This window comes from Drosophila persimilis, unplaced genomic scaffold (genome assembly GCF_003286085.1).
Source record: "Drosophila persimilis strain 14011-0111.01,24,50 unplaced genomic scaffold, DperRS2 tig00000579-arrow-pilon, whole genome shotgun sequence".
NCBI lineage: Eukaryota > Metazoa > Arthropoda > Insecta > Diptera > Drosophilidae > Drosophila > Drosophila persimilis.
The window spans coordinates 3,168,302-3,182,042 of record NW_020825322.1 but is presented as its reverse complement, the minus strand read 5'-3'; the positions used below and the strand labels follow the sequence as shown (position 1 = coordinate 3,182,042).

The 13,741-nt window shown below is 41.5% G+C and overlaps 1 protein-coding gene across 1 annotated transcript; it reads right to left on the bottom strand.

Annotated features, from left to right (window-relative positions):
* Window positions 1-3,212: 3,212 nt before the first annotated feature.
* LOC6598590 (pyridoxal-dependent decarboxylase domain-containing protein 1) lies at window positions 3,213-6,449 on the bottom strand. Its single transcript, XM_026990414.1, has 6 exons — window positions 6,286-6,449; window positions 4,951-6,111; window positions 4,614-4,877; window positions 4,032-4,547; window positions 3,778-3,971; window positions 3,213-3,714 (listed from the first exon to the last, which is right to left on the bottom strand). The coding sequence occupies exons 1-6, from the start codon at window positions 6,394-6,396 to the stop codon at window positions 3,381-3,383; spliced, it is 2,580 nt and encodes an 859-aa protein (XP_026846215.1). The 5' UTR covers window positions 6,397-6,449; the 3' UTR covers window positions 3,213-3,380.
* Between the last annotated feature and the right edge of the window lie 7,292 nt (window positions 6,450-13,741).

Below are 13,741 nucleotides of genomic sequence, written 5' to 3'. Positions count from 1 at the left end.
TCGTTTGGATTTGACCCCTGCGATTTTATTGTGTATCTAACCTAAGCTTAACATGGAATGCATTTATTATACATAAACTAGCACATATGAATATACAACTATACAACTATACACACAGGAACACGAACAACCAACAAATAAATATATACATTACAGTATAGATATATAATTGGAATATATAGTAGTACTAACTGTACATTTAGTAGCTAAACGAAAGGCAGGAAGGGGAACGAGCCCAAGCATACATACATATATGAAGTACGAGTATAGCTTAAACCAAACGAAGACAAACGATAACCAGAAAAAAACGAGATTTAGATTCTAGACTTGTCATTGGAACCGAATAGCAATATATGAACTAACAGAACAGATCATAACAGAAAGTACTGCCCTCCCAACAACTAGTCTTTCCCCCAGAAACTGACAAAGAAGACACCAAACTGCAAAGTTAAATAGATATATATATGATATATATTAAATATAGCTAGTTATATATACAGACACACAAATGCCTATCAACTACGAGTATACTGCAGCAAAAGCAACAGAAAAAGCAACAGCAAACCCGCAAAGAATAATCGATCGAGTTGTGGGGATAGAGTTCCTTTTAGAGGAATTCCCCGAGTCAGAGTAGAGACCAGACCAGAGGCCAACGAAGCGACGAACGAGGCCAACCAACTAAGGCAACCCCGAACACTGCCCGAAACACACAGCGAAAGTTCACAACATTTACAGATATATTGAATAGCTATATACATAGATACTAATATACATATATTCGTAAAAACAAACCTTCACTGATAACCAATCAGTGATCATATTATATACACTAAATCGCAATGAAATGATCAATTGTAAAATATTAACGATGGAGTAGTACTCAAGACGAAATTTACCCAATAATCTTACAAAAAAAAGAAACAAACACACACTGGAAAAATAACGTTTTTAAAAGTAAATATGTATAGATCGTGTAAAGACAAAAAAATGAACAAACTAATCAAGTTTTTTTATTCGCTTATTATACAAATACAAAGTACATATGTTATACACAACCAAGCAAAAACAAAAACAAAAACAACCAGAAAATTATTTAAAAACGCAACCCCTTTTAGAGAGATTGTATGTAAAGCTCTTCTCCACCGGGGGGAGGTTTAAAAAAACTTTAAATTAAACACTAAAAAAAACCGAACAGAATCGGTTCGAACCTTAATAGGGGATCCCCCATTCAGCCCCAAAAAAGAAAAATAAAGGTACCAAGAAACGTGAACCCCCCCAAGAAGAGAGATCCATTTGGTCTTGACCGTTTCGGACCTAGGTCGAAATTACATTCAAACATAAAATTAATATTATACATATATATATAAATACATATATATATATATAATAATATTACATAATTAGTTCGTAAATATATTTCTGTGTTAAATGTTGTCATCGTACGCGTTGTAGTTATTACAAAACAAAAGAAGCAAAACATAAAACAAACAAAATACAGACAAAGCAAGGTTATAAAAAAAGATGAAGAAAAAATCCGCAAACTGAAGAATTCAAAAATCGAAACAAAATTAGCGAAAATAGCGATTCTTTTCGAAGGCTCAACGGCAGCAGCAATAAGCAGCAAAAACATAAGACAAGATCCAGTTGTACAACATATGCATACATACATATATACTTATATAACTATTTATATAGTATATATGCAGACATATAATTAGTTAAAGAGAATGTAAAGAACAGAGGCAAAAAATGGAACCGCTTAGTTGCATATTAAACAAAAAATTAAATCTAACAAATCATAAGAAAAGTTTGAACACTCTTGTAAGGAATAAAAAACGAAACAAAATTTAATTAATAAGTGTGTGTCTCCAGAAATCCGTTTCCCCCAGAAAAATATTCGGGATGGCACCGAAATGGGTGGGGCGGGGAGTCAAAAATGTCTGGATTGAAAATATTTTATGCGCAGAAATAGAAAACAAAAACACAAGAAACGAATGGGGAAACGGAAATAACAAGACAAAACCCCCCTGGATGGAAACATTTATTTCAGAAGCAAGCAGCAACAAATTAAAGCGCTAAAAAAAACCCAACAAAAATATTAAATAAAATATAAATATAAAATTTAATTGCATTAGTTAGATGGAGAAAATTTGTTTTAATGGGAGAAGCGGAAAGTCAAAGATTAAACATTACTCAAGGGTAAGATAGCTAAAGCGTATAGACAGATCTTAAAGAAGGTAAAGCTTCTGGCTTCCACTTTAGAGTATTTGAAAAAGATAAATCTAACCATCCATTGTATCTGTAGCTGTTGTTATTATAGTTTTAGGAACAATCAACTGATATGAGCGAGTCCCTCCAGAAAATTGTGCAGTTCTTGATAGTATTTAATTCGTACCATGTTTGTGTTAAATTTGACCCAAAAATTCAACGGAACCAAATTTGTTTTCTTTGTTCAGCTTTGATTTTGCGTAAGCAGCACCTCGGATAAGATTAGATATGATAAACTGGATAAACATTAATTAGTGTAGGACGGCTAGAGAAAAAAAGACACCATCTTTGTCTAAATTATTACACAATTTATTTTTGTCTGTTTGTTTGTTGCTTCTATCATATTTTGTGCAGAATTTGTTTTCTTTTTATAGCAGCATTTTGTATAATAAATATATTTTATTATTAAGTATATTTCTTTCATTTCTTTTGTGGTTTCTCTCACTTATATAGCTTCTTAAAAAAATTAGAATAGAGCAATTTAGTGCCACACACAATTGAACATTGAACAATTGCCAAAATATATATGTATATATACATATATATACATCTTTCTCAAAGGTACTTGCATCGGAATAATAAATACAAATAAGGAGATAAAATATAATCAAAGCATTAAACAAAAAAAAACATATATGGGTTGACAGGGAAAATTCTGTTGGATTTTCGCTCTTTTTCGGCTTGGGATTAGAGACAACAACAACAACAATGATCGGAATAAAGTATAATAAAATTTATATAAAATAAAATGTATAAGATCATAAAAATAGGCAATATATAAATACATAGCAATTTTATAGGTTTTTCTTTTCAAATTTGTATAAGAGAAAAATCTTTGGAATTGTTGGTTTTTCATCTTCTCGTTTGAAGGGTTGTTAGGTTTTGTTTTAAGGGGAAGGTGGTGATTTGGGCTAAAGCCAGCCTTCTATATAATATTCTTTTCCTTTTTATAGCTCTGTTCTGCGGTTTGCTAAGCCTTGTCATCCTTGTCGTTGTCCTTTGATATTTGCTTTGCGGCCATTCGCTCTAGAAATCAATTCATGAAGCTGGGGCTGTGCCTGGGCCTAAGTTAAGTTATCTTTTTCATTTTTTTTCAATAATTACTTTTGCTCTTAATTATTGTTAATTGCACTGTTTGCGGCCACCAATTCGGGGACGACCGAGGAGCTGGCACTGCTCTGGCTGACAGTCCGAGCATGATCCACATGGTTCAGAGTGGGCGGAGGTACTGCTGCTGTGCCTATCGTACCTGCACCGCCTGAATTCAAGCCCATTTCGGGGACGTCAGGCGAAGCCTCACCTGATCCGGCCACGGGCTCCACAGTGGGAAAGACGGGCTGCTGTTGCGTGGATGTTGCACCCACTGGCGTCTGCACCATGGGTGTTGGTGGCGAACGATTCGCTGGCAGCTGATGAGCCGTTGCTCCAGTCATTTGCATGTGGTACCTGTAAATGCACACACATTTTAATCAAATGTCAATTCAATTCTTTAAATAAATCCAAGCTCACTTGTAAATATTTTCCGTGCTCTCGACCACGCCCTGGGTTAGATTAAGGCTACGGCCCTTGATGCCAGACTCCTTGGCTGGTGGGGACCACCAGTTGAAAACGCGTCCGACAACGGGCACATGCCGCAGGATGCCCTCCTGCCAGAGTTTCTCCTCCGATTCGCGTTGAAGATCAGCCGTGACAGCTTCAATACCCTGAGGACAGAAAAACCTCAAGCTTGTGACTAGTCAATTTTAGGGACATTGAGGATATACCTTCTTGACAATCTCCGACATGGTGTCCAACACTCGCGAGTTCTCCTGGACACTCTTGCCAACAGTGACAACCAAATCAAGGAGCTCCTCCACCTCGGTCTCGTGAGTGACCATGCCAAAGCGCACACAAATCAGTCCGTCAGTGCCCTCGCCCAGCGAGAAGGCATTGTCCGTTGACTTGAGAGCCTCGACCAAATCAATGTTGAGCTTGTTCAGCTCGGTTTTGGCCTGATCCGTCAGTAGAGACTCCCAGCTCTCGGGGACAAACCGAACACCGCCCATGCCCGCCCATTCAGGCAGGGGAACGAGACGCAACACCTCGCTGCGCTCCACCAGGTAAATGAATCGTGCCTTGTGCTTGATGGTGGCCCGCAAAATGTCCACATGAGCCTCCAGACTCTGGGCGAAGCTTTCCAGATTCTCAGAGCTGGGTGGCTGCTCCCCGAGGCCCAGTTCAAGGGGACAATAGCGAATGCAGCTGCCATGTGTGGGATGCTCAATTACTTCAAAGTCAAACTAGAGTGTCAAACAGCGACAGGCGTGAGAAATTTGAATGATACGAGTAGTTTGGCTGCTACTCACATTGGGGCAGTCACGCTGCAAGATCTGGCCCAGCCAGGAGTTGAGGCGATCAAAATAGGAAGCATTGTTGATCTTCTCCAGGGGCTTGAGGCCCCCCGTCTCGCGTTCGGCAGCCTCGAGGTTGCCGGAAATTGGAATGGTTGTGCTGCCATCGAACTGATACGCCACCACGGGTGCAGCCGCGTCAAATAAAGTGTTAACATCGAATGGACTCTGGATAATGTCCGACAGAGAGGCACCAGTCTGTGCCCCGGGTGTGTGACTCTGTTTGGGACATAAAATTATGAGTTTCATTTAAAAATACCCAAAATATCTCTCTCTCTTTCTCTGAGCTTACCAGCACACGAATACCCTCGCATTTGGAGGCGATTTCGAATAGAATACTGCATGTCTGAAATGCCACATGGAGGCGTTCGGCAATCGCTTTCCTGCCCAGCGCCTGCAGACTGGTCCACAGCGACAGCGAGTTGAGGCGTCGCGACAGGATCGGATCGGATTCGAAGGCACTTAGAGCACTGTTCAGGAGTGGACGATGCAACAGGACAATGGGCAGACTGGGAACTCCCAGCCAGCTGCCCAAATTCAGGGCCATCGAGTGCAGGACATCGTCGACATGGCCCTGGCTCTGGGCACACACGAGAGCGGCCAGGCCATGGCCACTGGCATGAAGCCACATGTTGTGCGGCTTGCACACGTCCCGTAGTCGCTGCAGGCTGTCCACGTAGCCACATAGCGATGCCCCAATGTCCGCTACCACCAGCAGGGGGGTCCTACTGGCCGACAAATCCAGTTGGATTTGCTTCTGCAATTGGGTCAGATCCATGGTGCCGTACTGACTGTGCTCGGGTATGATTTTAATGGCGTCTACCGGGATGCCCAGCTGGCGGCAGGCATACTGCAGCCTCACCGGTGTCGTATTCTCGGAAATGTAGAAGCAGGGCTGAGCCAGGGCCGGAATCCCGCCCTCTAGATAGCCGGGGCATCGGGCGACGATGGCCAGGCGCACGGTGCGTAGAATGGCATCAGCATTATCTGCATGAAAGCTGCTGGCCGGATTGGTGAAGTGGAACAGTGTGCCCAGCCAGCGGGTGGCATCTCCGGATATGCTATTAGTCACACGCAGCAAATGCTGCCGATCTAGATGCGACAGATACGCCACAATGCTGTGAGAGATAAGGGCCAGATGGGAGACATCGTCGAGGGCCGGCAGGGGGAACTCGGGATCATCATCGCTGTCCGTGTAAGCCACTAGTTGTTCCAACGACTTCAGTATATCTGAGGGCACACGATGCTCAGGACGCAGCTGGGTGAACGGCAGTTGATCCAACTCTTCACCCACCGAATGCGGATCAGGCTCCTCCTCGACATCCTTGGCGCTGGCTCCGTTCGGACTGTCGCCACCTGCACCCGCACCCGCACCCGGCACGGTCTTCACATTCTCCAGTCGCTGCAGGACCTGGGACGATCTGAGCTCCAGCTCGGCCAATCCCGAACGAATCTGCACGATAATCAAACATGAATGCAAAATAAGAGAAAAACAGCGGAGATGTAAACAAGAGACGATAACAGCGCTCGTCGCCTTGCGTTGACGTGTCTTCCGTCGTCGTCAGCAAATCGAAGAAGCCAGCGGAGAAAAACACACAGAGAGAATCGGGGGGAAAGAACTACTCACACTAGAAGCGGCTATTTCGGCCACCGCTGGCGTCGATGGGCCTGAGGATGGTGGTTCCTGAGTAGCTGGTAGCGTTGTCGGCTCGTCATCAACTCTACCAGCCGCTGACATGGTTCTGATGCGCTTATTTTACTTTATCTCTTTGATGAGAAGTAATTGTTTTCCTCTGTGTGAGAGTGTGTGTGCTGCTGCTGCTGATGTAGATGGTAATTCATCGATAGTTGTGTGCCAGCAGCAGCTGACCCTCCTCCACTTCACACTCCATGAACCAATAGTTCTAAGCGATGCTCGATATTTTGTGTTATCAGAACCAGTTCCCCTCACCCAGAACTATGATCAAATTTGTTATAATGAAAATATGAATAGATCTTAATAAATTATACAATGAATATAATATAAATAATAATAAATAATAAAAAATAAACTAAATTTTGATACAGTTGCATTCATCTAAAAAAAAAATAATTTTCGCACTCATCAAACTAGTTCTTTTGAGAACATAATTGTGAACTAGAGCATCACCATTGCGATATATTATGCTACTTATCGATATTTTGTTGAGCCACCTCTAGTTTTCAGCCAGCGCGCGTTTTTTAATTTCACTTTTAACACGAAATAATTGGATATTGGTGGTGTTTGGTGCTGTTTGGCCGTATGCCAGTTGCCCGAAGAGAGCCGCCTAATGCGAATTTGAAGTTAGCCAACAGATGTTGTCATGTTTGCATTAAATAAAATGCAACTTTTCGCTAGATTATGTGAGTGTAGAGTAAAACATGTAATGTCTTTTTTCCTCCCTGTGTTTGCCTTGCACTGAACATCGAATATACTCATGTGCATAAGTTTATCTGTGTGAGTGGTTTGCCTGCAGCTTTTCACTTTATTCATGCATAAACTTTCCACAGAAGAAAGTTTCGCGTAGCAAAAAGTTGCTACGGGATTTGCTGCTAACTTGGGCTACCCTGCTTTCCCATCTTCGCTCCGCTATCCACCTCTTTGGACACATGCAAATAACATATCGATGCTGCTTTTTCAAATAAACCCAAAACCGTTCCCCCGCCCTTTGTCCCAGACCGCCCTTTTCGTGGCTTTTGGCCATCGTCGTCGTCGTCGTAGTCTGTTGTCCCAGGGGGATTTAGTGGCATTGCCGGAACGTGCTGCTGCACATGCATCAATTGGGGGCCAGCACACAGCACAGCTGTAGCCGCACGCTATTGTAGGGGCTACGCTAGAGCGGAAATACCGTTAAAGCCACAAAAACCAGCACCACACAGCAAATATACGCAGATACACGCACATATGTATGTGTGTACATACATACATGTATGTGTTCGCACATCAAGAAGTAAAATAAATAATGAATAAAAAACGAGAGAAAAGCCTAGCTGCCGCTCTGAAGCTACCATATCTATCGCTTCAATGTTATAGTCATCGGATTTTTATAAAATTTTCTTTTTCTAGGAGGAAACACCTGAAACTGGGGCATTTGGTAGAATTATCATCTGAAACAAGAATGAAATCGCTGAATGCAAAGGTTTTGCATTGGACCTACAATGTAAATGTTCCACAGTTCCTCACACGACGTGCTGAGAGTCTATTTTTCCTAGAAACATACGGATGCTAATCATCGTTATGGGTACGAAAATTCTTCAAAATGTACAAGTACAAAAAGATGCCTGGTTAAACCATTTAAGCCCTGTCCTAAACTTCTATCATTCATTTTGGGCATGGAGGTTTCATATAACTAAACATACATATTTAAAAAATCTATTAATTGTTTGTAAGAAAAACGACAGAAAAACAATCATTCATATGAATGCTAAATATTATATACATTATATATGGTATAATCCGATTTTGATATCTTTTAATTAGTTATACCTACATATATGTATGTATGTCCATAAAACACACAATAAAGCTCATAATTGTTACTTGATATTATCTAACGTGATATTAATCTGAGTCAGACAGAACATACATACGATTATGCATATGACTGAATGTGGAACATAACTACAGATATACTACACATTCTCGGATCGAAAAGTTTAGTGCGATGCGTACATCTAGTCAAAATAATAATATATTACTCCAAAAGTATGAACAGTGGATGCGGGCTTTACAAATCATTATTTGACCAAAATGTTGCCCTGCATTTGATTTCTGTTGATTAAAAAGCCGCAAAATTAAATTTTGTACCATAAATCGTCTGCCCTTTTTCACCACTTGTACCATAATTCATATAAATTTGTTTTTGCAATTTCGACTGCAAATATACACACATATAATTGCAAAATGCGGGCTGGGGCCAACAAATTTCATAAATTTCCTTAACATAATTTATTTATTTTTATTTATACTTTTTCCTCCATGACCAACGGATTGCCCCCCTCCCGCCGACCAAGTTTTGATTATATAAATGACGAACACGCAGGGTTTGGCAGGCTGCCTGCACTGAATGGATGGGAGTCCCTCTCTCACAGGTGTAACATGTATGCCAAGGTGCCAAAGCAAGCAAAAAAAAAGAAAAAAAAAACCAACTCAAGGCCAAACCACTTGACTAGAAAGAGATGCCATGAGACAGTCAGACAGGCGGAGATGATGGTGAAAGAGGCAATGGCTCGCAGGTGTGTGCGGTGCGGTGCGGTGTGGTTCAGGTGTGCGTGGGAATCACCAGCGACCCACGCAGAGGTGCAAAGTAGTTGCCACTTAAAGGGCGCAAAAAAAAAACTTCAAACAAACAGCAGCCAAAAAGCTTTGAAGGGGTTTCTCTTTGGTGTGGCATCTCTCTGAATGCCAAATGGTTCTGGAGAGGGGCGGCGACCCACTGTATATGCAGATATGCGCCGGGTATGTTGCTTTGGGCCATTGACAGTAAATCTGTTCAAGTTGACTTGGCAGAAAGTATGAAAAAGAGCCCGAAAAAAACTACACACTTGCACAGTAAAAGGCGAAAGGAAAAAAATAAGAAACGAGAACGATTCCGAGCATGCACAAGCGTATAAGCAACAAGATACGAGTATTGTATGTTGAAGAAGTGCGCCAGGACTGGAGTCGTCTGGATAGTTCACAGATATCAGCCGAATCAGGTTCGTGGGAGATTTGCAAGGAATATCACAAAAAAAAGAGTCAAAAAACTATATTTTTATTTGAAATGGAGAGAATACGAAAGTTCACTGATTTCCAGACAGGATTGCGCTCGCAATTTTCAAAGCAAACCTCTTCCATTGGGTGAACTTTGGTCTTGAGTTCTTTAAATGCTTTCAAGGAATTCCGTCTTGTTGGAAGATTAGCTACTTTGGATCATTTAGCTTTTAATTAGAAAGGTTGCTGAGCCCAAACATATACATCCATATAAATCTACAGAGCTACTACATTCTTCTATTAATTCTTACGAAACTGGCGAACCCCTTAAGAATATTTAGCAAATTTCTATAAGAAAAACTTGGCTTGAACAGCTTTCAAATGTGGAAAGTTGTTTTGATATAGTTAATTGGGGAGTAGACAGGCGAAAATCCTCTAGCTGAACCCTCCATGAGGATGGCAGCTGGGCAATGGATACTCAAAACCCCAGACAACTTGCAATGCATTGCCGCATGCTCCCGTCAGAAGTAATGCAGTGTCTAGCTAAGGAACTACTCCCATCATAGAGAGGGTTACTGTCCACGGATGCGCACCACGGTATAGAAAATAAGAAAGGGCTCCTGTCTGCGATAGCGCTAGAACAATGGGCCTTTAAAGAGCCCAACCCCCGGTTCTCTTAAATAGTTCGATTCTTACGATCTAAGACAGGTAGCTAATAAGCGTGCGATTACATGTAGCATATCGCAAATGAATACAACTTTGTATGAGCAGGAAAAAAATATAAGCAAATTTATACAATTAGATATTTTTTCCCGTATAACTTAATATATTAAAGTAATTCATTTCTAATCACACCTCAAATTTAGCTTCATTCAAAAAGACCAAAACAACAGATAAACTGATACCGATATCAATACTCGTAGGTGGCATGGGTTACAGAAGTAGATTATTCCTTAATTCACGAATTCTTCATTTTCATTGCGATTGTACATACAATGAAAAACGAAGGATTATTTAATTAAAGTATTTCTTAGAGGGAAAATCATTGTGGGTCTTGGCTTAAAAAGCTTATTAGTGGTTCACGGATTCGCAGTGTTCTCTTAAATGTCAACAACAGTCCTTCTGTGTGTCCCGGTTTGGATTGGTTTAATCCGCTGCAGTTGGGTGTATTTTGAGCAGGTGTCAGACCGGTATTATTTTGACGTTCGTAGTAAAGTGGGAGGCGGATGGATGGTTTGCTCTACGCTTTGATCTCCTCCTACCTTCGGTCCTGCTGTCAACTCCGTTCAACTCAATTTGATTTTTATTCTGTACGTTGTTTTGTGGCTCGCTGATTTATTCAAAAGATTTTCAATATTTAATTGCTTTTCGCTCGAGAAGAAACCCCTTGTGTGTGTGTCCGGCTGTGTCGTCGGTCATATTTTTTTGTCCAGAATTTGCACGCTATTTATTATTTATTTGTTGTCCATTATTAAAGATTTCGAGTTAAAAGCTTAATGTTCAGCATTTATATTTAATTAATATTTTTTAATTTAGTTTTTCTTTATGTTTCACTGTTTTTTTGTTTCTCTTCGCCGAGCGCTTCGCCGTGTGTTTTTTATTCGTTTTTCGGTTGCACTTTTTGTGCGCTTGTTCTGTTGGCCCCCACTTCGAAAATGCCTTTGAACTAAATTGCTCTCTCTCCCTCTCTTTTGCACGCTCTATACCTCACTCTCTCTATCTCTCGCTTTCACTCTTTCTTATATATGTATATGCGTGTGTGTGAGTGTATGTGTGTGCCTACCTACATTGCATGCAGTTGTTGTTGCTGCTGACGCCGCTGCCGCTGCTGCTGCTGCTGCTGCTGCTACTTCTGTGGCTGCTCTGGCATCATTGCCATCATCATCATCGTCGTCGTCGTCGCGGGCGCTTGGCAACCCTGACCTGAATTTAACTCTAAAATTTGTGCGCGCTCTAGAATTTCTCTTTTTTATTTATTTTTTTTTTGCTTCCCTTCGTGTTCCTCTGTTTTGATACCCTTCGAGCCAGGCTCAGAACTTTGCCAGACGAACCTTGTCCATCAAACCCTTTGCGCCGCATACTACAATCTGGGAACGGATCATATAGTGCAGTTTAGTAAGATAAAATCTGTTTGTTTGTTTTAAGCCAAATCTTGATCTTGATTCAAGTATTACGACCTATTAATATGTTTTATCTTACTCTTGGCAGTTATAGCAATCATTTCTAAGAGAAAGTCGCTGTATGTATGTACATGTAATCATATAGTTTATGGTTAGCTTGTACAAACTTACTCCAGAAATCATCAATGGAGGAAGTTTTTCAACACCGTTCGATAATGCTAAATACTACGCCTGAAGCCATCAACCATCAACTGTGTGGCGCCTGGACATCTGGTGAAATCGGACAAGCAATTACTGTGTTTGACACCATAATAATTTGAAAACTTTGAACACGTTTTTGCTGTAAAGGGTATACGAATGTCCGACCCCTGAGCTCCCCTTACTTTCCTGTTTGTTGCTGTTTTCGTGGGGCATATCTGTAAGCGAGTCGCACACACACACACACACACAGGCAGCGAGAACCAGCGAAAGTCATGCTCACATGTGTGTGAGTGTTAATTTAATATTTGTTTGTGCCGCAAAACGAAGAGTAAAAAAAGAGTAAATTTAAATTTTTCAAGCTAGTTGCACCTTGTAAACCGTGCGTGATGCGCACGGGATTAGTAGTAGTAAAAAAGCAGGACCCGTGCAAAGGAATATCACAAAGGAATACCAGAAAAAGTTTCTGGACATTTTCCAGTATTTAATTCAAAAATTCTGAAAATGCATAAAATACTTTATAGAGAAGAGAGAATATGACAAAATTTGGTTTAAGTCTCGTAAGAACCTGCTTCGTTGGTGTCTCCAAGAAAAGTTGAGAGAGATGAGCGGTCTGCTTTAACAAAGAGAGAGAGAGAGAGGGAGAGCGATACCGACTCCGGCCTTTACGCATAAATATATTGTCGTATTTGAGTTACTTCCTATATTCCATTTCCTGCATCCGACCAATTTTATAATAGCCTCTTCAAGGGCAGTCGCCAAGGCAGCACACCAATCCACTGGCCAAGTGGGGAAATGCTCGTAAGCAATTCATCAATTACGACGACCAGTAAGTGGTTCAATCTCATAGTGCCAGTACCCCACTTCTATCATCAAATCTGTCATAGAATTTCCCGCAAGTAACTTAAATACAGCTCAAACCACCAGTACTGGCATTTATGCTCTATCCTTGCGTCTTCCGCTGCCACAGCCAGTGGCAGTTCCCAATCCCATTCCGATTCCGATTCCCATTCCCATAGCCATTGCCCCGTCAGGTATGCCAGCTTGTTGTGTGTTGTGTGTTGGAGTTATGTGTGTAACTGCCATACACACAATGTCCTTCTTGCTTTGTCCCTAGGCTAGCCGTGGGTGAGCCGAGTCAGTTGGTTAAGGGCCCTGTCAACTGGCATACGAAACCAATTTCCTTTTTATGGCAAATGAAATGAAAATTTGAAATGACCACAAAACCAGACAGACCAAACAGACCAAAGCAGAGGAGATAGAGCGTGATAGAGATGGAAGTGAAGAGGGAAAATCATGGAATCGTTGGGAAGACAAGAAAGGAGGGGGCTGGGGAATATCTGTGCAGGAAATGGCCACTCGGACATGATGCAACAATGTACGGCAATGCCAACTCGGCGTCTGTCCGTATGACAATCACCTACACCATGCAATATGCTACTATCTAAAATGATAATTAAATACTATATCCTAAGCATATGTGGTTCTTAAAGAGTTGAGAACTTTCGTCTTTTCTTTCACTTCGGCTCGGGCTTGTCATATCCAAATGAGCTACTATTTTTCCACTACCTAAATGGGGAGTTATTCTGTTCTGCGCTTCAGATACGAGTATTCAGCTCTAAAAATCAATGTCAGCTAGCTGTTCTTTTATGGGGTCCGAGAGGATCCGCATGTCGTTCTTTGTTAGGCAGAGAACTTTCTCGGATTGGATTGGAGTGGATTGGTTGGTGGCATCATGCCAAAAGTTGGTGTCATACAGGCACTACTGGAGATAGTTTCAAAATAGCCCCAGCGACGACACATTAACGATGAAAAGTAGCCGAGAGCAGACAGCAGTCGACACGCACACTCACACACAAACCCAGCCAAGAACAAGGACAATCAAATAGCTGAATTAGCCATGCACCAACCGAACAGCAAACGGTATTCTCTGCACACTGCTTCCTCTTCTGGCCTGCTTATGGATACGAAACAGCTGCTCCTGATGCTCCTTTTCCTCTCATTCCTGTTTCACTTTTTGGGGTCAACCAAGCAATCTACCCGCAGCGGCTTTG

Bases quoted from the DNA above. Each gene is read 5' to 3' on its own strand.
- LOC6598590 (XM_026990414.1), bottom strand. From the start codon at position 6,396: ATGTCAGCGGCTGGTAGAGTTGATGACGAGCCGACAACGCTACCAGCT. The intron at 6,112-6,285 runs GTGAGTAGTTCT...ATTATCGTGCAG, and splicing joins CCGAAATAGCCGCTTCTAGT to ATTCGTTCGGGATTGGCCGA. The intron at 4,548-4,613 runs GTGAGTAGCAGC...TTGACACTCTAG, and splicing joins TGCAGCGTGACTGCCCCAAT to TTTGACTTTGAAGTAATTGA.